Here is a 26,862-nt window from a genome sequence, read left to right on the forward strand (position 1 = left end):
AAACAAAGTGTATATTTAAAATATTTATATATATATATATATTATATATAATGTTTACGCCTATATTTTATATATGTATATATATATATATATATATATATGTGAGCCTACATAGGCCTATTATTTAAATATATGCATGCATATATGTGTATAAGCTTTTATTACTGCAGACTTAATAGTAACAATGTTTATCTTTAGTCTGTTAAGTGTTAATAATACAGTTGGGTGTAGTATTGTTTTCTCTGTTGTTAGCACGCTATATATATATATATATATATATATATATATATATATATATATATATATATATATATGAACCTACATAGGCTTGCTTGCTCCCTTAGAAATACAACTAGTGAAGTTTAATATAAAATCAAGTGAACATGTATTCCTCTTTAGACCTAACGATCCGTCTGGCAGATGAAGTGGAGTCCATATGTTTCTTGACCTTGGCATATAAAGGGATAATGTGGTCAGCACTATGCCCAACCGCCTTTACTTTCCCTAACGTGAGTTAGGTAGCCATCAGAGTTGGGTGGACTCAGGGACGTTCCACTAACTTGAACCCGGATTCGAACTCAAAACTATCGGGTTAGCAGTCTAGCGCTGCACAGCTAGGCCACGCCGTTCCATATGGTGGTGGTGGAGGGAGGGGGCGACAGGAGTAAAGAGATCCCATATTGTTGCAAGGTCCTTGAGGTGAAAACTATCTGCTTTCATCTAATGAAAACTCAAATTTCAAAACAAAATACAAACTTAATGCCACACTTTTCTCCTGCTAGACTGAGTGCATGAAAGGTGTTAATGATTGTATAACCTGGGGTAGCTTCATGTTATTACAATGGGAAATAACCTGTTAATTCAGTAACTAAACAAAACAGAGTCAGCACATTTAGAGCAAATTTAGGCTCCTCCAGATATCAAACAGATGTAGCCCATTCAGATCTCAAGCTGATGTGACACATTCAAAGGTCCAAATCTGTATGTTGAACAATGTATTGTTTCATTCCCATTTATATTTTTACACACTAGCAACACAGGCAGATTTGTAATAAAGGATAGGATCACAACTTGTATCCACATTACTGCTTCCCATTTATATTTTTACACACTAGCAACACAAGTAGATTAGTAATAAAGAATAGGATCACAACTTGCACCCACATTACTGCCTGAACTAACAGGAGGTAAACATCAATTGCACTATAACATTAACTTTCATGAAAGGAAAAAGAAACACATGTTTGTTAGGTTTTTAATTTAGTTTTATATTCAAGACATTGTGTGTGAGATTCCATTTAAAATAATTTTGAGCAATACATTTATCCTTGGACATGTGTTAGTTACAAAGCTTCAGCAATTATTGCATATGTATTTAGGCCATCCATTGGACATAACAGGACAGTGCAGTTAATAAATACTCTCAGTAACATCCAGAGATAGCTGATGTCTGAGCTGATGTAGGGAGAGTTACCTCAGCCAACTGTCAGTTAACAGACTCAGTAGTTCACCAGGGCTTAGAGAACACCAGTTACTCTAGTCTCCTTTGGCATTGTTCTATTCTTACACTTTTTATTGTCATTGAATTGATGGAACAATGACAAAAATTGTTTGAGTATCTAGGTCAAAATTATTACAAAATGTAATAATTTTTTTTTTAATTTTAAATTGAGGACTACACACATGCATATTTGGATATTGAAAGACTAGCAACAGTGATACTCATTTCCTATGGTGCTGTATTTTCCTCAAAGAATGATGTATATAAGAAAATAAATTAATCAATAACTTACACTTGAAAGTTATACCATCAAGACAACATGATTTAAGATCTGGCAGTTTTCAATGTTAAATAAAGCCAGGCTGGAACCATTTTTTAATTACACTATAATTATTAAACAATCAGTCTCAATATAAAACATATAAAACTAAGTAAATATTTTCTTAGTGTATTAGTAATATACATAATTTATTGTAACTAATGCATGTTTTTACAGATATGAAAAGAACATTTGATTCAATGCCTGAAATGTTCACTTGGTATCAATATGACATATTCAAATAATGAGTTGTGATTTCTCTGGTGATGTTCAACCCTAACAATATTTACACATCTTCTGGGGAAAGAAATTATAATATTAAATAGTAATTTGATGGTAAAACAATTAAAATCTCTCTAAAATGAAATAAACTTTTCTTAAATTAGAGCTTAAGTTTTCATGTGTAATTAGTAGCTCATGAGTAATACTAGTAATGCAATATTATTAAAATGTTGTACTTTCATTTTAAATTTTTATACAATTTACATTAAAATATAAATTAATGCTTATGGACTGATCATGAATTTAAAATGTCAGTAATGATCTAATATATGATATTTCAACTAAAAATAAATAGGTCCACAACAACAACAAAGTTATAGACATAGTACATCTAGTGTTATTCCATTTTTTGGAAAAAAGAAAAAAACATGCAATCAAAAGAAACAAATCAATAATTAAAATAATGTAAGAAACAATGTTTGAAGTATGTTTTAAGTTAAGCTGTTATGAAAAAAATAATGTATTATTGCTTTAGTCTAAACTAGATAATTATTTAAAACAAGCATAAAAATTAAATAATCTTTTTCTTTCTTTAAACAGTAATATTTATTTTGCATACCAGAACTGTTAGTATTTTAAAAGTAATTTTCTGAGTTACTTTGCAATAATGTTAAAATATTTAATGAAGAGGGATCAACAATAACACCATGACAGCAAATGACAGGTTGAGAAAGACAAAAGCAACATTTCTACGAACAGCAACATTGCAGCTGCCTATTATAATATACTCTTATTTTTCACAGAGATAAAATAACATTGCATGTTTTCAAAGAGTGTTGCTAATTTATGTTGAATTAAGCATTAGCAATACTTATTTGTGTTTGGTGCACCTGCAACTACACTAATAATTTGTGATGCTAATTTTTAATGTAAGACATTCAAACTACTCTAAGCCTTGCATATGCAACTAAAATTTTGCAAGCATGTGTAGTTTTTTTAGGTTTGCTTTTAAATTAACATTCAAAGAATGTAACATTTAACATCAAATACTTGACACTAAATACTTAAATTATACATGTATAATTTAAAGGAAGCTGCGAATAGTGAGATGATGTTGATTGAATTATGGGCTTGATTGATGTATGAGATATAAAAAATAAATAGAACACTTATCATCTCACCTTAGAATAGTCAAAAGTTAAAACATGGCCATTCATGATTATAATAAACACAGGCAATATTCTAGGACAACTACAATACTAAAACTTGTAAGTTTACACTGAAACAATACTTACTTTTCTGAACACTGATGAGGCTAAACACATAATTGTTAGAAGTTAGTAGTGTCAGGCATGTTTTATAGAAACAGAAAGTAATTTGTCATTTCATTTTTTATTTGACTACAGCTAAAAATTCTAAAAAAAAAAAGTTTTAGTAAATTAGATATGTCTTTCTGTTAAATACAAATTTCTGTTATCGTTTTTCAATTACTTCAAAAATAATTTTCATTTTTGCAGTTTGTAAAAACCTCAAGAAATCAAGGATTTCTTTTTTTTTTGTATTTTAACTGTACAACAGATTTTTAAATGCAGGCAAGAGCACAATAAGTCAAATTATAAATTTAGTTCATTTACAAATATAAGAAACTTTCTATTTCCATAAAAGGAACAGAATTTAGTTTGTTAGATACTTCAATACAAATAAGTATAGTTGTTTCAACTAGACTACTTTAATGACAAGAAAAACATAGCACAATTCACAAAAGTAGGTATAAATGATTAGATTTACTCACACAAAATGAAAAAAAAAACCCAGAAAACTATTTTAAGTGAAATGTGTACCATGCTCGTCTCAATAGCTCCTGGTTTGTTCAAAATGAAGTTCAAAACAAAAAAAAATAATTAAACTGAGCATGCTTATCTATTAAGAAATGAAACAACACAATAACTATTGATGAAAAACTAGAAAACATGTATATCACACTGGCAAGTGACTATGGGACAATTAATGCACTACACAAAAAGACCACAGTAAATCATACTCAGGTCAATGCTGAAAGTGTTCTAGCTCTTGCTCTATTTTGGTTTATTCAGAGTAAACTTCAAGACAGATTTTTTTTTGTTGCTACCAAGAAAATTATGTTGTTGTCAGAGACTCAACCTTACTCAACAGGTTTTTGCAATAAGTTTAACTGTGAGAAAATTTCTTTTACGATTGGAGAGATATAAAAATCATAAATGGAACACATTTTCAAATTTGTTTTAAACATTAACAACTTCAGTTGAGTGTAATTTGCCCTGACATTAATTTCGATCACTGGGAACCATTTAAACAATGTACTGTAAGTAGGTTTATGGACTTAATTTATATATTCTTAATTAGATTATATGCTAGCCCCATTCCTCTGTTGGGTGATTATGAATAGAGATACATAAATTATTCCCAGCCAATTTATCAAACTGGAATAATATAAAGTGCAGAATAAAAACAGGAATTTTTAAATTTGATTCTGTCTCCTCAGATAAATCTGACTGATGAATAAATAAATGTTTTCATCAGTCTATTCAACTCTGAGGTAAGCATAGGAACACGACAAGCACAAATACAAGAAGCAAATCATGAGTTTGAAAGCTTAATGGACAGTGTATAGAATTTCAAAATTTCATTTAAAAAATGAGGGACTGGAAATCAAACTCACATAAAAATAATAATGAAACTCAAAATGTTTTTGCAAGAGAATTTTTCTGGTAGCCTTAGAATTCATTATATGGCAAGCCAAAGCACGCTTTAAAAAAAATGAAATAAAATTCACACCGCCTGAAAGCCTCAAAATGCACCACATTTTTGTTCTATGTTTACCAGGAACTTACCAAGCTAAAGTTTTTGGTTTGACATCATCTATAATGGCCTTAACAACATCCAATGTGGTGGCGTTACCTCCGATATCTGGAGTTCTGATCTAAAAATAAAAAGCAGCTTAATGTCATCTCATGAGAAGAATTTGAAAGAAATTATAAAACTTTATAAAGAAACAGAATGTAATACCTCTTTCTCTGTAAGTACTGTCATCACTGAGTCACGAATGAGTTTAGCATGTTCAAAATGCCTAGGGGAAAAGTAATTTTAAAAGTAATTTTATTATTAATATTATTATATAAAAGATGATAAAACTAGGATTAACCTGAAGTAAATTCTAGCAATCTCTTGATACATACCCTAAGTAATCCAACATGTCACAGCTAGCAAAAAGTATTCCAGTTGGGTTAGCAATATTTTTACCTCTCATTGATCGCCCAGAATTGCGAGTACCCTAAAAATATAGCTCTTATGTCAAAAATTGATTTTTATTTTTGCAAGTACCCTAAAAATATAGCTCTTATGACACAAATTGATGTTTATTTTTGCGAGTACCCTAAAAATATAGCTCTTACTCTTATGTCACAAATTGATGTTTATTTTTGCGAGTACCCTAAAAATATAGCTCTTACTCTTATGTCACAAATTGATGTTTATTTTTGCGAGTACCCTAAAAATATAGCTCTTATGTCACAAATTGATGTTTATTTTAATAAACATTTTTGTTATTTAAACAATTTATTGTGGTTGTTGACAGCTTTTTATAAGATAAGGCATAGAATAGCTGATGACACAAAAGTTGTTAAAAAAAGGCATACTGATTCAAAGACAGCATATTTATCTCCAAGATTCATTCCAGCTGCTAGTCCAGCACCACCAATTAATCCAGAGGCGATGTTACTGAGTATGTTTCCATACAAATTAGGCATACACAAAACATCAAACTGACTAGGACGAGCCACCATCTGTTAAAGAAACAACATTAGTAAAGCTTTATAATGGAACAACACACCGGGGTCATCCACTTATTCAACTTTTGTGCGGGGTCATCCACTTATTCAACTTTTGTGAACACATGTGGATTGAGGGGGTCAGTACTTGGGTGCACATAGACCCTCCCATGTTAAAATTCAACATAAAATTACAATTATGCTACAAAACACATAAAACATTTAACCATCAAACTTTTTTATAGAAAACAACATTTAGCAAGAAATTAAATTGCTGTATCTTTATATTTATAAATTATAGTAACTAATTGATGAAAACAGAACTAAGGTAATAGAAACATGTTTTTAGGCCAAATATGTGTAAGAAATATGACATACTTGCATGCTGGCATTGTCAATAATGAGATCATTGAACTCTATGTCGGGGTAGCTTTTAGCCACAGCTCTACAACACTCCAGGAACAGGCCATCACCCAGTTTCCTAAGTCAAGAGAAAAATAAATCAATTTATTATGTAATAAAACTTATCTGTGTAAAGACTGCGAAAATAAAGCTACTAAATTATCAGAAAAATTTATGTTATCATGAGTTGTGAGGTTAAGTTTGGCCTGACTCACTAAAACTAGTTTACACTGTATGTCTTTAAGGATACAATATGTACAGTTGAATCATTGTGGATGAGTAAAATTAAGAACGTTTCTGTTTTGAAAATATTTATGCTTTGTTTTGATCAACATAGGTGTCTTAGGGTAGATTTATGTATGACTGGACTTAACAGTAGAGTAAGGAATTCATTAATCAGGGTGGTTTAGAGCTAGTTCTTATTGACAGTAGACAATATGGTGAAAGAGTATATGTGGTTGTTTTAGTAAGTTGATAGAATGTGTATAATGTGAGCATGACATGACAAAAATAGCGCTGACTTAGAAGATATGACTACAGAGATAGTGGGAATAGGACACTTTATTTATTATGGTGTAATTGACATTCAGTGAAATTAATGTATTGTATAGTATTGTTCTTCTTGAACGTGTTATATTGTTTGTTACGCATAGAAAGAAGAAAGGTTCCATCCTCACCACTAAGAAAGACAATGTAGAATAATATAAAAGGATATATAGTATATAGTTTATATAGGTAAAGCCTCCATCACAATAGGTCTACAAAAAAATTATTAAAAATAGTTACAAAAATGTATCATATATTTTTAAATGAAAACTCACATAATATTAGCTTTGTGAATGGCTGTAACTTTTTTGCGACCATGACGTACTGCATAGTCAAACGCAAATTTTGCTATTTTTGTGCTTTTCTCAGCTGTGATAATTTTTAAGCTTTCAACAACACCTGGAACATTCTGTAAAAGCATAAAAGGTTAGATACAATTATACAGGTCAGTTTTTATAAATATTCATAAAGTTTTATCCATGCGAGTAATATATTACCAAAAAAAATTATTTTTTTGAGTGCAATAAAGAACAAATGTTTATGCCAACTTAAATATTTAATAGCAAACAAGTTAAAATTTCACATTATAGTGCAGGGATATTTTTTTTTTTTTCTCAAAAGCCAGATTTAGGTTTAGCTTTGTCATGTAGTATGTGGGGTATGAAAACAATTTGTTTTGGACTGTTTAATCCCATATTTATATTGATAATGACACTCAACTTCAGCTGTTATTCATTACACCAATCATACTGCTGAAATTGTTAATCAATTGAATTGATATTGACATTTTTAAGACAACCATATTATAACAAAATAAAATTGGATGACTGTCTTTACTCCTAGTATAAGTATGAGGTTAATTTGAGAATTTTCATCAATGACTTAGTGGTTAAATTGAAAAAAACTGACCCCATTACCTCATGTTCCAACTGCCTGTATTCTCCCTCTGTATTCTCTCTTATGAGAACACAATCAACATCTTTATGCCTTACATTGATACCAGGAATAGATTTGCACTTGACCACACTTGCAAAGAGCTCTAAAGATGTTCTAAGAAAACAAACATATTTCTTTAAAAATAGCCTAAATGGCTGCTTACAGCGTTGTTTATATAACTTAAATTGTTTTAATAATTTTGAAATAAAAAGGTCAATAATCGTACCCTTCACAAAAAAGATAAACCTACCTCAGAGCAACATTCATAGATTTGAATGAAGGATCATCAAATTTAGTCTCTATGTTACCTTACAAAAGCAAAATTTTAAGCATAAAAATTGCTGTATATTTATGAAAGGTTAACGTGATAACAAATATTCTTTAATAAATTTAAAATACCAACTTAGTCATAACATAACTGTAGAACCAAGCAATATAGTTATATTTTTGTTTAAAGTGAGAACTAATAGAGTACCTTTTAATGCCACTCCATTCCTTCTGACAGAAAGCAATGCATTGTGCATGTCAATTGGTGTGTTTGTGGATGAATTTATCTCAACTATTTCAAAGTCTATTGGAGCACCAGCATATCTAAAGTGAAATTTTTTTAATATTTTATACCATACACCTCAAGACAGTGGAAAATGTTGGCTAAAGGGTAAAATTCAATTATAAAATATCAATATTTATACAAGTAAAAATTGCACTGAGAGAGTTAAAACCAGGGTGTATTGAAAAACAGTACCTGAAAATCTCCTGTACATGTGATAAAAGCTCTGGCCCGACACCATCTCCTGTCATAAGTGTCACTGTGTGTCTTCCTCCATACTTTGCCAAGGCCTCAGACTGATAAAATATATGCTACTTAGTTATGAAAACTTTCACAAGTCTTTATACATTTTTATTCATTATTGTTAACATTTTAATACAACAGATAATTTAAAAACAGTCATCATTAAGCAACAGCTTCTTTTTTGTGAAACTATGAATATGTAACCTGTTCTGAAACTGTTTGCGGAGCCAGGGAATATTCCCTGTTCTGGGTGAGGTGACATGTTGCAGCGAGGCTTTTACTATCACACACAGCAGGTTTCTGTATTAGGATATAAAAACGAATTAGTAATTAGACTATCAACATGGCATTAAAAATTAAAAGGAACATTTGCAATAAGACCACCAAAACCCAAATCTGATGCCTCTTGTAAAACAATCTGGCAATGAAATATTGATTGAAAGAGTGCTGATTAACTAATTGATTTAAATTAACAACACACAGGGAGCATAAAATGTACACACATAATTACTAGTAATATTTAATGAGCCGTGATAATATGGACACCGGTCTGAAAACTGCGCAGTGTATCGACAGGGCTCGAATAGTGTCAGCCGAAAAACATTTTCATTGTTTCTGTATCAACTAGTATTAAGTATATATACAGGACCAATAGATCTGGTAGTAATAGTATAGTAACTATAGATGATCATTTGCGTACTAAATATTTCCCCTAAAGTTAGAAGATTCTAAGTGGTGAGTCAATTTTATATTATTGTTTTGAGTTTATATTTAACTCAATGCAACAAGCCTGCCTGTTGGTTGAGGCCATGACGGGGGTATGTTCTTACAGGGATTCAAAGGGACGACTCGAAATATCATCCGAAGATAGATTCTAGAAATTTTAGATCTAGATCAGGGGTCTCCAAACTACGGCCCACTGAGATCTTTATGTCCAAGGAAAAAATCGTTTGTTGGTGATAGCTGAGGAACTTTGGTCAAAAAAACGAAAGACATCCCTGGAAGAAACTGGCCCCCGAACTGAAATTTGATAGTTAATGCTGCCCTCGGATTGAAAAGTTTGGAGACCCCTGATCTAGATCTAGACTATCTACTACTTACTACTTACTAGATTCTATCTAGATCTAGCTATATTCTAGATCTAGATAGCTGATAGATATTTTAATTATTAGATAGATCTAGATCTAGATTGTAGATCTAGATAGATAAGAAAATTAAAGAAAGATTAAGAAATAAGATTCTAGGGTAAAATCTTAGTTTAGCGTCGTAAATTCCAACTTAGCTAGTAATGTGCGATGAAGGTAACTAATGAATATTTCTTTCATTTGGCCATATTTATGTCATATTTTACATAATATAACAGATAATTGAATAACAAATCACAATCCAAGACCAAACCAGTCATAAATATCCTGGAATAAACTTTAAACTACCCCGTTCGAGACAACAATGAGTAAATACAAGCAGCGGCCATGTTTTAAAAACAATAAATTGTCTATTCGCATGTCTTTTGTGTTGATTTTGTGGTTTAATATGATTGTTTTGTATTGTTTTAATATATGCCGGGGGTCGTCCATAAATGACGTCACACTCGTAGGGGGGAGGGGGGCCCGTAATTTTGTGACGTTATGTGTGAGGGGAGGGGTTCAGATGGTGCGACATCACACTTTTGCATTTTAAAAAAGCAATGTTACAAAACGAATTTTAGACGTTATTTTGCGTTTTAAAAAACTGTTTTAATACATTGTAATAACAATTGATTAAAATACTCTATTTTGACAGAGTTCAGACAAGATTTTGGAAAAATATAGCTGTTAAAAAAAAATTCAACTGCAATTTTGAGGGGGGGGGGGGGGGGTGTAGGCTAAGGTGTGACGTCATTTTAGGGGGGGGGTCTGGCTTTATGTGACTACGTTTGACGGAGCCGAGGGGGGGGGGGGAGGTAAAAATCGTCAAAAAAAGCGTGACATCATTTATGGATGACCCCCTGTATAGTAATTTTTCTTTTTTTAAAAATATAGTTGACATGAATGACTAATAGACCATATCAGACTTAATAGTGTGCATCCAAGACCACAACAATTGTTGGGAGGTCGAACTTTTTAACACTTTATTTGCAGTAAGCAAATCAATATTAGATCGCTCATAAATGACGTCGCTCTTAAGATAGTAATGACAGCGTGCATTATTACAGAGCAAACATATGAACATATTGTTTCAGATAGAAATTGTGATTTGTGGTGGGGAGAGGTTGAGTAGAACTCAGCGATGTGATTTTGGAGACTGGTCAGGTTTTTTTTCTCGTGAAAACGGGATGGTTGTGGGAGAAAGACCAGCTGTAGAAGTATGACGCGTCATTCATTGGTGATCCATTTTCTCAGTGGGGACGAAAGAACTATTAAGAAAGGTCAAGAAATGTCAAAAGCTTGCCGAGTCGCATTTCTTGAACCCTACCTTTTTCATTCCCCCACTTAGCACATCGTCACCGAGTTAACGCTCGCACGTGACGTCATGTAGCGGTACCGCCAACTGTTAGGCTAATTTTATAGAAAAAAAAAACAATAAGCACTGCCTTTTTGACGCTTTCGCGACGTTTAGTTTGATTACATAAGTTGGTGTTCATTAAACAGCCCCTAACACATCTATCACTCGTCCATTTAAACGTACGTAGTTATTTCTGCAAGCTTGCTGTCTTGAGACTTTCGGCCCTTTAAAAATGTATTAAGCTCACACCGTATAGAACTAGACTACCCATATTAAGCTCCAAAAGAAGCTTGGTGAAAACAGGATGGCCGTCCGATTTTGTAGCTGCTCTGCGCTTTTTAAAAACCACAATAAACGATAAGATGACACTTATATAAAAGTAAATTATAGTTCTGAATCTTTTTAAAAACCACAATAAACGATAAGATGACACTTATATTAAAGTAAATTATAGTTCTGAATCTTGATACATTAAAAGTGATATTCGGAAATTAAGAGCCAGACCAGACAGTCAACATATTTCAATTTAAGTCCAAGAAAATAAATTTCCTCAAACGATGGAACATTACTAAATTTTCGCGTAGTTTAGCGAAATTGAATTTAAGTATTTACGTCATCTTACAAAGCGCGATAGCTTACTGGTGCTCTAACGTGGCCCATGCTAATGGCCGTATTCCTAACGCCCCGCATTAGACACGGCTTATTCGTCGGCAGGCATTTGGTGGCAAGCCTTTTTGACGGGGATAATGTGTTGCGGACGTTTTGCCGAATGTCTTAAACTAGCAGGCTTGCGACATTTGTGTTTTAAGCAAGGTATACGTATACTAATGCTTATTTATCGTTATTTTGATTGAACAAAGCATTATAGAGGTTCTCCATCAATCACCTAGGTATTTTTCCCCGTTCACCTCCTTTCATGAGACCGACACGTCATAAATTGCAAAGCCGCCTGAGTTGACGTCACAAATCTTCACTCACTCCCGTAGCAAATCATATGTGACATCATTGTGACATCATTTATGGACAACCCCATATCACTCACTTGTGTACTTGATATTGACGATTTGACAACAAAGGATAACCAAAATGTGTCTGGCAGGTGGAGACTTGGGATCGACCATAATGACAACACGCGCTTAAGGGGTGGACGGGCTCATTGTTTTAGATGATGTTTTACGAGGGAAGCTGGTGGATAATACATTTGGTCTCTTTGTATATGTAAATGATGACAAACATTTAATGTTGTCAAAATTATGGTTAGAGATCTTAGATAAGGCAGAGTGAAGCGTAATTTTTTACATTATGACTTGTTGTGACATTGACGACAAAAATATGACGGAGGTTGGGGTTTAATTAAGGTAAAGAGAAGTAAAAAAAAAATGTCATAAGTTACGATAGAATTACTAACTGATGTAAAGAAAAACCTGAAATGAAAATAGTGAACATTCAAACAATAAGAAAAAACTCACAACTATTTAGTAATAGTAAGATCAGTAGCGTAGCGAGGGGGACGGGGGGGGGGGGGGGGGGGGGGACATATGTTGGAAAAATAAATTGAAAGGTTGAGGGGAGTGCAAATCGAAAGTTTGAGGGGGGGGGGGGGGGGTGCAAATGGAAATCTCGAGGGGGGTGGGGGTGCAAATTGAAAGTTTGAGGGGGGTGCAAATCGAAATCTCGAGGGGGGGGGGTGCAAATCGAAAAGTTTGTCCCGGGAAGGGTCGCTACGCCTCTGAGTAAGAAAAAACGTGAATTAATACATAGATACAAGTTGCATCTCACAATGCTTCTAGAATTAATAAAGTTGTTTGTTAGGAAATTCACATTTAAAAAAATGCTTTGTAATACGGACTATACAACAAGACGATCATATTTAAATACATTTTCATATGAATAGAAATGAAAGGGAAGCTACTCTCAATAACATTTTCTTAAGATGGCTGCTGTTTTTAATAGCAAATTTACTATCTCGAACAGGGTTGATAAAAATTAATTTCAGGATATTTAAATTGATTTAACTTGATTTAACCATCAATATTCAATGGTGATCTATTATTCAATTATTTATAATATTTTATTAAAATATACGAAAATATACTCATATTTAATGACATATTCATTAATTCACTCTCTCCCACATTACTAGTTTTGGCCGAATTTACGACGCTAAACTAAGATTTTACCGATTCTAGATCTAGATCTAAACTTTTCTTATGTTGTAACTTTGTAAGATTCAAAAAGATTGTAAGGTCTAGAAATCTAAACATTTGTAAGTGTAAGACTGTTAAGTCACAGTGGAAGTAAAGTGTAAGAGTGTAAAGGTGTAAGTAAGTTGTCCTCTTCTCACTTTCTCAGGCTTCGGCCCGAGATGTCACTCACTCTCACGGTCACACGACGGGTTACTGAAGTTGTTTTGCTGTCAACTATGCTAACCCTTACTCTTGCCCCAGTACTACCGAAGCCCTAACTCTACATTCTACCAATAATGCTAAAACTCGGACAATACATTTTACTAACCTGAAATAATGCTTTTGTCCTTACAATGATTTTTTGACCGATTACTGACCGCAAGTTGGCCGCCATGTTGGATACAATTTATAAACAACTTTAGGCTACATTTCGTTTCGCTATTTAACTAGTTAATAACTATTAATATAATTAGTTCAAGAGCTTCAGTAGAGAGTTATATCAATAAATTATGGTATTTAAAATATGATTGTGTATTCTTAATTTATATAGGCTCAATAGATCTAGATCTTGGTCTAAACAATATATTTTATACAACTTTGGTTTCAAGCTAATTGTAATGTATTGATCTATGGGGTCATCCATAAATGACGACACGCTTTTTTTTTACGCTTTTTACCTCCTCCCCCCCCCCCCCGTCACACGTCGTCACAAAAAGCCAGACCCCCCCCCCTCAAAAATGACGTCACACCTCAGCCTACAACCCCCCCCCTCAAAATTGCAGTTGAATTTTTTTTAAAACATCGATATTTTTCCAAAATATTGTCTGAACTCTGTCAAAATTATTTTAATTAATTCCTATTAAAATTTATTAAAAGTTTTCTAAAACGCTAAATAACGTCTAAAATTTGTTTTCTGATAATGCAAAAGTGTGACGTCGCACCATCTGAACCCCCCCCCCCCCCTTCATCTCACACCGTCACAAAATTACGGACCCCTCCCTCCCACCTACGAGTGTGACGTCATTTATGGACGACCCCTATAATTATATTAGGCATTTATTCATTAATAATAGGAGGCAACCGAAAAATGGTAAGCTTACTTGTATATAGATCTAGGCCCTATATATAGACTCTATATGCATATGTGTATGTAAGCCCTGTATAAGTACATTTTGTTTACAACTATGAAGTCAAATAAGAAAAATTATAAATTGGGTGTTACAATGGCTTTATTACATTTTTGGCTGATAAGATAGCTTACAAGACACCGGTCACCTTCACATGTGTATTCTCTACCACGAGTTTAATTTTCTAAGAAATAGACAAAAATTTATCAACAAGGTTTTTTTTTTATACTGTCCCTAATACTGAGGGTGTAATCTTTGTCATTTGAATTGCAGCACTAAGGCCTACTTTTTAAAAATAATAAGTACAATATCAACCATCCATAAAAATCTTTGAAGTTCAGAAATAGGCATTATGAATAGACATTGTTGTTTTGAAGTGATAAAATGCTGACGAAAGCTCTATATTTAGATCAAAAAGATCTGTAGATGTAGCACTTAAGCAGCTTCAAATTTGCTTAAATGTGATTGATGCTTTGACAGGCTAGGGTGTTATCAATATGATAGATTTTTAAATTTCAAAAATTGGAAGCATTGACTACTGATGATGTCAAGCTAATTAATGAAATCTTTTTTCAAAATGGTCAGCCATACCGACCATGCTGACACTAGTTCTAAAAGGATCATTGTCAGAGCAGTTAAATTCCATGAAAATATTTGGGGGGAAAAGTTTGGCTGATTATTTACACACTAAATATTTGAACTGTCAAACAGGGACAACACTTAACATTAAATAATGCACACTAAAAAAAATACTTGCTAAATGACCAATTAACAGACATAGCAAAGCAACTGTTTAAGAAAATGTTTATTACTCATCATCATAAAACTATACATTACAAGTAGACAAGGATGAAGCATGCATCTAAAACATACAATAGAGCAAATGAAATGTAGATCACTAATCACAAATCTTTAGTCTCATTACTGTGGGACTAACAAAGTTAAATGCATGTAGACAATACCCCATGGCAAGCAAACACCAAAATTTTAGCCAACAAGCTTTGCAAAGCTTAGTAATCAGTATTTATAAAATAATAAATAATCTAGTAACATGTATTAATGCTATGGGTTTTTTTATGTATTGTCGTAAAATATTACACTTACAATATGCCAAAAACAGCCACAATAATAATGTATACAAAACTTAAAAAGAGGATGCATACAATGGTGTCAAACAGTTCTTGATTTAAGTTAAAATCTACTTAGCTGTAATTTCTGAGATGAAAAAATAGAGAAAACAATCACATATTTGAAGCTTTTTCTTTCAACAATGCTTTTTTGCTAAGAAATACATGTGTAATTTTTTTTTTCTGTCTCAATTAAACTCAAAGATCATTCTATTTTAAGAAGCGTTGGAATTTATTTGCTTGGATCTAAATAGAGTAATTTACTATGGTTCTTTATTTTAAAAATATACTAAAGGTAGGGTTTAGGGTTTTTGTTTCAATATAGCTCCATTTCAAGGCATTTCATTACTTTAGTCAATATATATGGAGCTTCATCTATTATCACAGCCCAAACAATAGTTAAATCTGTGCTTATTATTTTAAGTTTTCAAAGCTCTTCATACTTGACTAAAAATAGAAAGTCACACTGCCTTAAACACGCTGTATTTCTTTTTTGTAACATAATTCAGTAGAGGAATTATTACCTACTGTTACTACTTTTAACATAGAGATATATACACCACTAAAAATACATTTTTAAAAGGCCAAAAAAAAAAAAAAAAACAAGTACATTTTAAAAGTAAAGTTTCTTACTGATTGCAATGTTGTAGTATATAGCAAAATAGAGGAAGAAGACAGCGACTGCAGAATCATGTACAACACAAACAACACAACATTAATAAATCATAAGTCAGGGGCAAGTTCAAGAAGAGGACAATATGTAGTTCAAGAAGAGTGCAAATATTAAGCTATAGCTATTTATTTAAAGAATAATGAATTTTTGAAATCAGCTTACTAAACAGACATTTATACAAATTAGCCATTGGATTAATATCATGATAAATAAAGCACAGCAATATATCCTGCAATATAAAAAAAAGGTTTCTCTACAAATTTTCTTCAAGCAAAAAAAAAAAAAAAAAAAAAAAGGTCCTGTACACATTATTTACACTCCTTTGCATTGTTATAAACAAGGAATGATCCAGAAAGTACGTAGTTGACACTAAACACTTACAAAATTATATATTAAACCCAAAACTTAATTCCACATGGTAACAAAAATGCCTGAATTGTTAGAACTTAAACACAGTTAGCAAAAGCTTGCCACCTACAAGCCAAATTATGATGACATAGGTCCCAGGAAACAAAAGGTGATGTCAACTATTGCACACAAAATGATGTCATCAATGCACTGTGTTATGTCAAAAACAATATCATAAAACCATTCATTTGTTCACATTTTCTTATAAGTATATTATATATGATTCATGCTACAATTAACAAATCACAGATATTAAAACCTTTTCTTTTAATTGTGTTGAGAATCAATTTCCTGTGTTTTTTTTGGAAGAATCACAATGAAGTTGGCAATGTTGGAGAACAAACATTTGTAACGACCTGTTTCATTGTAGTAGATTTCTTTGGAAAAAAAAACTTGTTATTGACAGTTGTTTTAATATTGTATAATAATAATCAACATTTAAACATAATTAAAAGCATGAAAATCAACACTAGGACAATTTATTAAAATAATAGAGAAATTAAATATATGGTAAAATTATTATTTAGTTTTAAGTCCAACAGCCATACACCTTCACAAACCATCATTCTGACATTCACTAAAGTTATAAAAAATGTAAATTCACACTCATAGACCCATTGTTAAAGCCAAACTCATTTTAATTACAGACACACAGTATCAAGTTCATCATATAAACAAAATCAGGACATCCTTCTCTATCAGTAAACTTTTCTCAGCCAACAGCAATTGTAGTGCTTTATCGTCCAGATTTGGAGTGCTGAATTAGCCATTGCAGTGTAATGTCTAAGTGATAGAGAAACAATGCAATTTAAATTGAATTAATAGGAGAGTCTTCTTATGTTTAATATAGGTGCCATTCAAGTTAGTTTGAATAATATAATAAGATAAATAAATATTTCAGTAGGTCTTACCTATATTTTCTTTTTCTTTACAAGATATAGAGTAACAGCAGATTTCTCTGTCTTGAATGGCAGAAAGATTCCTATACAAAAATAAGTGGAATATAACTAGATCTATATAAACTTTCTAATAGAAAATGATGTTCCAAAATTGTAATACAACCAAATAAAATTAACCTAAATTTCACCTTAATTTACACAGTAAACTAATTGATCTACAATAGAGAATTGCATAAAATACTGCCATTTTAAATGCTTTAAAAATGTATGAGCTATAATGATCTTTCATACACTCAAGGATAATTGAACATTTAAGCCTTACATATCTTACTGAAAAAACTAAAATAAAATCTCTCCCACTTTAAGCTAATTTTTTGGTGTAAATAAATGAGACTCCCTGCAAACATAAGTAGAACCTACATTCTTTCTATGAGTTCTTTTTCATCAAGAGCACCCTGCAAGTCTCTTTTGTTTCCTAGAACCAATACTGGAATACCCTGAAGTTGAGGTTTATCTAAGAGATTGTGAAGTTCATTGCGAGATGCTTCAAGTTTATCATGGTCTGCTGCATCCACCATGTAACTGCAAAGTAAAGTAGATTTGTCTATAGTAGTAATAAATAATACACCTTTACTTTACTTAATGATAATAATAGAGCTAGATTTAGTTAATTATTATATTTGTAAGTATTAAGATATCTTACACAATAGCATTGACACCTCTACAGTATCTTTCCCACATGCTCCTGAATCTTGGTTGACCACCAATGTCCCAAAGCTAAAGAAGTTTTTAAATTACAAAACAATTGTGAATTATATACAAAAATAGTAATGAGTACACAAAAGAGATGGGTATCTATAAAGTATTAACTTTTTAGGCCAACTTTCACTAACATTATTTTTTTGCCAAAAACTTTTTAAAGAACTTAAGCAACAAGCATATAGTAACTTTATATTCATAGAAAAAGAAAACTATGGGTTAGATTGATATTAGAAAAAGTACTTTATTTTTAAAAATCATTTTACATTCAAAAGTAACTCTTTAGAGGCAGATTCTGAATGGGGCTCTGCAGGGTTGAAAAATGCCATTTTGCAAGTACTTTAAAAAAAATAATTCAAAAGAAATACATTCATGTATAAGGGTAAGACTAAAAATGGAAGTTCTAGAGATATCAACTTCTAGATATGAGACTGAAAACTTAGATGAAAAATTGAACGCTGCATTTTATTGATTTAATGAATCATTTAGAAAGAACTAATTGGAACAAGTTAGTAATGCTTTTACTTTTGGCATAATAAAAAAACATTTTAAATCGTTACAGCCTACTTACTTTGATTGTTACATTGCCTTTTGAAATTTTCCTCATATTAAAGCCCACTGTTGGTATCATGTCTTCACTAAACTGGCCAGACTAGGAAAAAAGAAATAAAACTAAGCTTGTTGTTGCATATTATACAGAATGCAAAAATATGGTATATACTGATATGTTAAACAAACCATTCCTTTATAAATTGTCATAGGGGTCATATATAAATGACGTCACACTCGTAGGGGGGGGGTCCGTAATTTTGTGACGGTGTGTGATGAGGGGCGGGGGGGTCAGATGGTGTGACGTCACTTTATTGCATTATAAAAAAAGCAATGTTAGAAAATGAGTTTTATTTAGCTGTTATTTCACGTTTTAGAAAACGGCTTTAATAAATTATAATAGGAATTGATCAAAATACTCTATGTTGACAGAATTCTGACAAGATTTTGGAAAAATATCGATGTTTTAAGAAAAATTAAACAGCAATTTGTAGGCTGAGGTGTGATGTCATTTTAGGGGGGGTCTTGATTTTTGTGACAACTTGTGACGTGGGGGAGGGGGGGGAGGTAAAAATCGTCAAAAAAAAGCGTGCCGTCATTTATGGATGACCCCACATGCATATATTACAATCCTTAAAATCTGCAAGGGCTTTTCTTTGTAGGACCCTAGGAAAAGCAGATAAGAAGTTACCATTCCAATTAGGCCTAATAAAACGTAATTAATTCTTTGCTGGTTAACCACATTAGCATAACAGTGTTTCTATAATTTGAAAGAAAATATCAGGGTTTCTTTTTTTTTACATTTTAAAATAGTGAATCATTTCTTTAAGTGACAGACTTGCTTACAAAACACAAGTTTATTCTTACATAAACACATTTAGCAACTAAGAACTAAAATTTAATGTAGCCTTTCTCATTACATTTTAGATTAAATGTATTTCCTAATTTAAGCTATTTCATTTTAAAGTAGGCCTATATCCATAATAAATACAAAAATACAAAATTTAAGGCCTAAACTGAAATAATTTGGTACAAAAGAACAATCTTAGCTCAGAAAAATCAAGAAAAATAAGAAATTTATCATATGGCAAGCCACTCAAACTATAATCCAACTTAGATTATTTTTTTAATAGCCCTATGATTTCTTGTTTTCATTTTTGTGTAATTGTTTTCTAGAGGCCCATTTATATTTTTTTAAAAGGGATCAAATAATTTTAGTAGGAATCTTTTTATGTACTTACGACCTGCTAATTTTTAAAACTATCATACTCCTAGTAGTCCTAGGTAATCTATCGTACATAAAATCAATCGAGGCTAGAAATGTGGGAAAAAAGGTGACTCATTATTATGGTTTTAGGACAAGTAGGCCTATATTGTGACATTTTTGTGTCAAATATATTAGATAATTGAATGATAAACTAAAAGCAATGTCGAAGTATATCAATATAGGCCAGAAATTAACTTTAAACAGCAGTGTTTGCGAGCAAGATTTGCTATACAAACAGTGCCTATCAGTAAAATAAAGTGGTTTCCCCTGATCTCAAACTAATTTTACCAACAAAAAAAACTTCAACAAGATGGCTGCTTAAGTAAATGAGCTTGGTTGCATCTGATGAAAACATTGTTAATCCCTTTATTTATTACTGGAAAGTTTTAATACAATTGTTTAAAAACAGGTAGGCCTACATGAATGAAACTTTGAAACATTTTTGTAACTTTCAAAACATAAATCCTCATAAAAATGTTAAATAATTACAAAATTTAATCAGTCACCTTTTTTTCACATTACTAGCCTCTGCCGATTTTACGCACATAAAATGATAACCATACTCCTCATATCAGTCATAGGCCTAATTAACTGGTTTGACACAAAAAAGAGTAGGATTATAATTAAATAAATAAATAAAGAGATGGCCTAGGCCTTAAAAAACAATTTAAAGGCCTATTACTAATTAAATTAAATATAATATTCATTAGGATAGGATAGTAGTAATATTACTCATTAACCCAGAGGCGTGGCCGGTTGCTAACAACAATATGGCGTAAAGACCGGATGCTTGAATTATGATGATTTTTCGTCTTAGTTCCAGTGACCTTCTAAGAATTACTGTTTAAAATGTTTACCACAAGCAAAATGGCCGGGTTTTCGCGTTATAAAAACAAACCATAGGTGGCAGGGCTATATAAGCCATAAAAGCATTTTAAAATTGGGTTTTTTGGAGGATGGAGGCTAAATTCAAAAGTTAGTTTCATTAAAATTAATAGAACTTTTAAATTATCGATGGTGTAGGTACAAAAATGAGCGAGAACGTAAAGCATTATTAGTTTTATCAGTCTATGAAAAAAGAAATCATGTTTTTTTATAAGACCGGCGTTCATATCACAGCCAATTTATTTTTATTTTTTAAAAACCACATGACCGCTATTTGACTCATCAGTAGTGAGGAACTCTGGTGCATAGCCAATTAAAAAGTTGAACCGATTCGTGGTTTGCCGTGGCTACAGACGTAAATTGTGTTGTCATGGAGAGGTGTGTCGTAAATGGCGTGAGTGACAATAAATATTAAATGGAGGCGAGCGAGTTGACGAGATTCCGTCCCCAATGTTGTTGACATGGAATAAAAACGTGCTTTTTAGATTTAGACCGTAAAAAAAAAAAAAAAATAAAAACTTAAGCCTAAAATTAATTTAGAAATTTTATATTTTTAGAATAAATGTTATAAAAGTTGCAAATCCAGAGAACTTAAAAATAATTTGTTGAGTTTAAGGCTACATTTCTATTTATTTTCATCAAGCCTAAGTTATAACCGGATGTTTCACTTTCGTAAGACAAATATTGATTGGCTGTACAGTAACTTAGTGATCGATAACTATTTGTTTACAAAACTTTGCAGATCAAGTTTTTAAATTACAATGCAAATTTAAAACCCCATGACCTAGTTTTCTATTTTTAGCTTACAATGTGTACAATAAAATCAATGGCGGCCTATCCAATAGCGGGATGCCATTGTTTATGTCGCCATTACACGTGAAAACCAAATTGTTTTTGCTTTTTTTTTAATTTTTATTTAGTTACCGAAAATATTATAAACATCAAATACATCCAATCTTTAGTAAAGTCCGAAAAAAACCAGATAGACAGGATTTTATAACCATATTAATTGTAACTACGCTGTGCATGATTTTTAAATTAATTTATACACCTCTCAAATACCTTTGAGACTTTTCTCGCTGGTGTCCATTAAGTAATTTAGTTTAAAACAAACTTAAAACTTCAAAATTAGTGCCTAATGGATTAAATATGGATGTATATTATTCAGTGGTCACGTTTAAATTGAAAATTGGGTAGGCTAAGGTAAATTTTCGATTTAGTGAGAAAATCTAGATAGTAGTCCAGAAACTACATAGAGTCTAGTACATAGACCCTAGTTTAGAGCTAAACTAGATATAATAATAAGTTAACAACTAGATCTAGTTTTAGTAACAACTTTTGTTTTCTCGAGTAACTCAGCAGACTAGAAAAGAGACTCCAGTCATTTTAAGTAAATTTATTTACTTCTAAAATCTAAGCTAGGCATTCCGACTTCCGCTGTTTCGATTCGGTATTCAACATCCGGACTTTTCGATGCAGTCTTTATAAAAACTCGCCCTTTTCCGAAGAATGCCGAATCTCACTGTTGGAATCGAGTTTTTAGAAATATTCGATATAGATATTCTAGTGTAGTCGTATTATATGTTTCAATTAGAAAATTACCGCCATTATGACAATCTTTAAGCCGAAATCGATCGCACGATTCTAATGAGTTTATCTCGCGAACATGTCCCGTACGGTGCTGTCACATTTTAAATAAGTTTACGTATTAAACCCTTTATAAGTGTCTTGCCATTAGTTGTAAGTGTCCATTAAATAAACAAATATTATTATAATAACGGTTTTATGGCACTTACTACTTCTGCTTACGAGTTATCATACATGTCAAATCCCCGAGCTAGCGCTTCGGCCTTGACAACGCCATGGCGTCGGTTTAGCACCGCATTACCTATTATCGATAAAATACGCGCACTAATGCCAATGACGTAGTTTTCGAAGTTGGAAAGAATTTAAATTGTGGGTGGCACTGTTAAAACTAGATAAAATACGTTGATCAAGTTATCTATTAAAACCGACAGGCAAGAAGCTTAGGCTTACATTAAATAGTGTTAAGCATTTCACACATACCTACTTACTTAGATTTAAGGCTAATACTAATAGCCTTTAATAAACTATTATACTTTATACTATAAATAAGTTATAGGCCTATTTCTTAGTATAACTAATGCTATATACTATATGTATCGATTGATAAAGTAAGTCTGGGCCTATTATTGGTTATGATAAGTAAAGAAGCTTGGTGATAAACTTATTTAATTATTTGTAATAATTATGCTTATGACATTAGTAAATAATTAACAAAAGGTGCAGCAATTGACATGGGGGGGGGGGGGGGGGGGTACTAATTAATAAGGCAGTGAATTTAGAATGACATGAAAAAGGCATGATAATTATTATTCATAATAATTTAGGATACAATTTTTACATTTAATAATAAAAAGTAACAAAAAACAAATAACAACAAACAATACGGATTTAAATCACTGCATGTTGCCAATATATATATATATTCATATAAGCAGATAGACAGGGAAGCTGTAACTTCTGATTTGGTACAAATTAACACTTAGCTTAATAAACTTTTACAAGAATTTAAGGTTTTTCTATTGATTAGTAATTTAGTTGTACCAAAATATCAATAGGGTCTTATAAAGGCCCTAGTATATTAAAGTAGTTTCCCTTTTGGACCTGTCAATCCATCATCCATAAAGCAGCTGAAGTAGAGTTTATCTGTTTCTTGACCCATGCACATGAAGTGATGGTGTGGTTAGCTCTCTGCCAAGCTATCTTTACTTTCCCTTGGGTCAGGTACTCATCTGAGCTTGGTGGATGCTGCACGCTGCACAGACAGACTCGTCTGAGATCTGAGCTTAAGACTTGCATGTTAGTAGTTAAGTGCTTTAACACACCATCCCTAGTTTTATTTTTCAGCATTCTTCTTATTACATGCTTCAGTATCAATAACCAAAATGTATCCTATCTATTATAGTAACATTCTGGACATACGTCCGTTGCAGTCACTATAATTACTATAAAAGGGTGCAACACCCTTTCATAGGACTTTTTAATTATATGCAGTCATACTTAATATAATTTTTTTCTATATTTCTATTGCCCCCACCCTCTAGCAAAGTTTCAATTTTAATATTTAAAAAAAAAACATAGACTTTCAGTCTGCATATTGACCTATATAGAACAGCACCCCTCACTTTAATTTGACTTGATTAGTTCTAATTATCCTTCATCAAATTTTGATTTTACTTTCATATTTTTATTGCCCACACTCTCTAGCACTAATGTGCAAAGTTTTATAATTATATCTCGAATAGCAGCAGTGGTATGCAAGCCTAAAGCCAATCACACAATTAAATCCGATGTTACAGTGTAGTTAGTCTCATATAAATTCAATTTTCTTCAAATTATAAAAAGAATAGCATATAATTGTAGAGCTTTAAAAATGCAATCCAACAGTACCAATTTTATTAATTTAGCATAATCGGTTGATTAATTATAATTTTTTTAGTGTCGCAAATAAAATATATAGAAACGCGACCAAAAACGCAGGTAAAAAGTCAAATTCACTTGTTTTAAAGCTAGTAAGCAATAAAAGACATGATTCTTTCTTACTATTGAAATCAGTTTGCTTATACCTACATTTTTTTACACCAAGGTGAAAGTAAATAGTTTATATAAATTTATAAAATGCCATTTATATAATTTATTGTATGTTTTGTGATGAATTTTCAATTGGAAAATACCGCATTTGGAAGCAGAAAGGAAAATTCTACAGAACAGATGTTGTTTGGAATGTTATAGATTATAGATCTAGGCCTATATCAAAATGTTTGTTTAATAAAATTCAATTAGAGTCCACCCATTTCTGATGGGTACCTGATATACATTGGGGAAATTAAAGGTAAAAAGTAAAGGCGGCTGTGAATATCGCTGACCACACAGACAATCACTTCATATGCCGAGGTCAAGAAACATGAACTCTACTTCATCTGCCAAATAGATTGCTTTGTCTACAGAGGAATCTTAATTAATGTTTACAGGGGCCTAATAAAATTGAGTTATGTTTGTAAAAACATTAGGCCTAAGCTTTAAAAACTTATTTTGGTCAATATCGGAAAAAATAAAAATCTTTTCGACTAAATGGGTTGAAAAAAGCTTTGAATTTGTTTCATTGTTTGTTATTATATCTTGTAGTATTTAGAATTGAAGCTTTCTTCCTTAATTACAAGTTGTATTAATTTCAAACCTTAATGTAATTTCTTTTTAATTCAGTATTAGCCTAAATGTAAGGTAGGCTACAGAATTCAGATATTACCTATGGTTTTGTGATTTTTATATGTTTATAACATTTGTGTTTATGAAATGACCTAATGAAGTTATCAAGCAAACTGTTTTATTATTATTTTAATAGGCCTGCAAGTAATAAGTACAAAATATAGATATCTAATCACTAGATCTAGGTCTAAGTTTAAGAAAAAACTACCAAAAGGGTTTGAAATACTTAAATAAAAATAAATAAATATAGTACTAAAAGTAGCTATGTTTTGAAAAAAAAATATCTTAAACTGGAGACATTCAATTTAAAAGTCATTATAAAAACTCCACGATCTAGATTTATTTCTAGATCTCTAGTAGGAATATAGATTTAGAGGCTTTCCCATCAGTATCAATGTACTATCTTAGCTATGTGGGAGGTCAGTACGAGTTCACTGGGAAAAAAATCGGATCTGCGGTAGGGGGGTGGGTTTAGTGCGCAAATGCTCCTGACCGATTGCCAAAAGGTACAGAAATTCTAAAGATACATTTTAAAAGAAAAATGGACGGCTGAACTGCAGTTATCAAAATATCTGTGTAAGTAGAAGTATAAATAATAATATTTTACACAAATATAGCTGTCTTTTGCTAAATCTAGCTCAATTTCCACAAAAATCGCATCCGGTCGCAATAATTTTTATATCAGCTTGTCGGCCATTCAACGATCTATCACGTGTAGCAGACGCCAAACAGATTTACCCGTATGGTATTGCGCGAATGCTATTTTTAGCAACAGTGCCGAGACGCGATCGAAAAAAACGAACTAGAAAGTGGCCATAAAAAAGCGGGTCAGGGGAGGTAATTCAACTCGCGTTATGAGACTAGCTATACAGTGATATATAACAGGTTTAATACATAACTTTAAAAATTCATATAAAAAAAACTATTAGGCCTAGAATGATAAATTTGGTATTTTTATCAATGGGGTATATTATAGGATTAATCTGTGTACATTTTATCATTCTATGGTAATTAGGAAAAATATCCCAACATTCCTAATCTAAGCTCAACTCACGACAACTGGGCTCTTTGTTACTTAGTAATTACTTACAGCAATAACATTAACAAATGTGGTTTTTCCAGAATACTGTAATCCTACAAGAGTCAGTTCCATCTCCTCTTTCCAAAATAAACTTTTGAACCAATCTAGGATTCTTTGAAAGAATGAAAACATGGTTGATAGTCTATTTTACGTTTTCTTTCGTGGTCCAGTAAATTTATTTTCTTCTCTACCCCTTTACAACAGGAAAGACTAACAGACAATCATGTGACTAGCAGTCATGGGGTCAAGGTTTCGTTGGAATTTGTTCCAAGCAACATAACAAAATATAAATTACAAGAACAATCCTTAATATTTTTAATTTAAAAAATTAATCAAAATTCAAGCAATGAAAATTCACAATTTTGATCGTGATATATAAATTCTATAGCGTACCTTTTGTTTTGTTTTTGTCTAATGTATCTGAGAATGTTCGAAACTCAATCCTTTTAAAATGTGTTGAATAGTCATAAATATTGATCATTTACTAAACATTATTTGAAATAATTAATTGACGATCCCTTCCTCAGTATAACTTTTTTCTCTTGTAAACATGCGTTATGTTAAACAAAAACAGTTAAAAGCTTGCCCCTTTAAAAACAATA

The 26,862-nt window shown here is 31.8% G+C and overlaps 2 protein-coding genes across 7 annotated transcripts; both read right to left on the minus strand.

The window, feature by feature from the left end:
- Positions 1-1,241: 1,241 nt before the first annotated feature.
- LOC131951347 (isocitrate dehydrogenase [NAD] subunit gamma, mitochondrial) lies at positions 1,242-13,599 on the minus strand. Of its 6 annotated transcripts, none has more exons than XR_009388419.1 (14): positions 13,524-13,599; positions 8,730-8,825; positions 8,478-8,578; positions 8,208-8,323; positions 7,983-8,040; positions 7,714-7,846; positions 7,072-7,205; positions 6,227-6,329; positions 5,717-5,863; positions 5,258-5,352; positions 5,088-5,148; positions 4,913-5,001; positions 3,835-3,903; positions 1,242-2,117 (listed from the first exon to the last, which is right to left on the minus strand). XR_009388419.1 is itself a non-coding variant. In XM_059313718.1 (14 exons), exons 1-14 carry the CDS (start codon positions 13,587-13,589, stop codon positions 2,107-2,109), a joined length of 1,227 nt encoding a protein of 408 aa, XP_059169701.1. In that variant the 5' UTR covers positions 13,590-13,599; the 3' UTR covers positions 1,242-2,106. The 6 variants fall into 6 exon arrangements, 5 of the variants coding, with proteins under 5 accessions (XP_059169701.1, XP_059169700.1, XP_059169702.1 ...); XM_059313718.1 differs by lacking the exon at positions 3,835-3,903 and adding an exon at positions 3,338-3,357 and having other exon boundaries at positions 1,242-2,114; XM_059313717.1 differs by lacking the exon at positions 3,835-3,903 and adding an exon at positions 3,338-3,357.
- A 1,510-nt stretch (positions 13,600-15,109) lies between these two features.
- On the minus strand, positions 15,110-26,502 carry LOC131951345 (ADP-ribosylation factor-like protein 8A). Its single transcript, XM_059313714.1, has 6 exons — positions 26,270-26,502; positions 18,760-18,840; positions 18,133-18,206; positions 17,850-18,011; positions 17,442-17,512; positions 15,110-17,313 (listed from the first exon to the last, which is right to left on the minus strand). The coding sequence occupies exons 1-6, from the start codon at positions 26,390-26,392 to the stop codon at positions 17,267-17,269; spliced, it is 558 nt and encodes a 185-aa protein (XP_059169697.1). The 5' UTR covers positions 26,393-26,502; the 3' UTR covers positions 15,110-17,266.
- Positions 26,503-26,862: the final 360 nt, after the last annotated feature.

Source organism: Physella acuta, unplaced genomic scaffold, assembly GCF_028476545.2.
Source record: "Physella acuta isolate Inbredline_101_S28 unplaced genomic scaffold, ASM2847654v3 ptg000808l, whole genome shotgun sequence".
Lineage (NCBI taxonomy): Eukaryota > Metazoa > Mollusca > Gastropoda > Physidae > Physella > Physella acuta.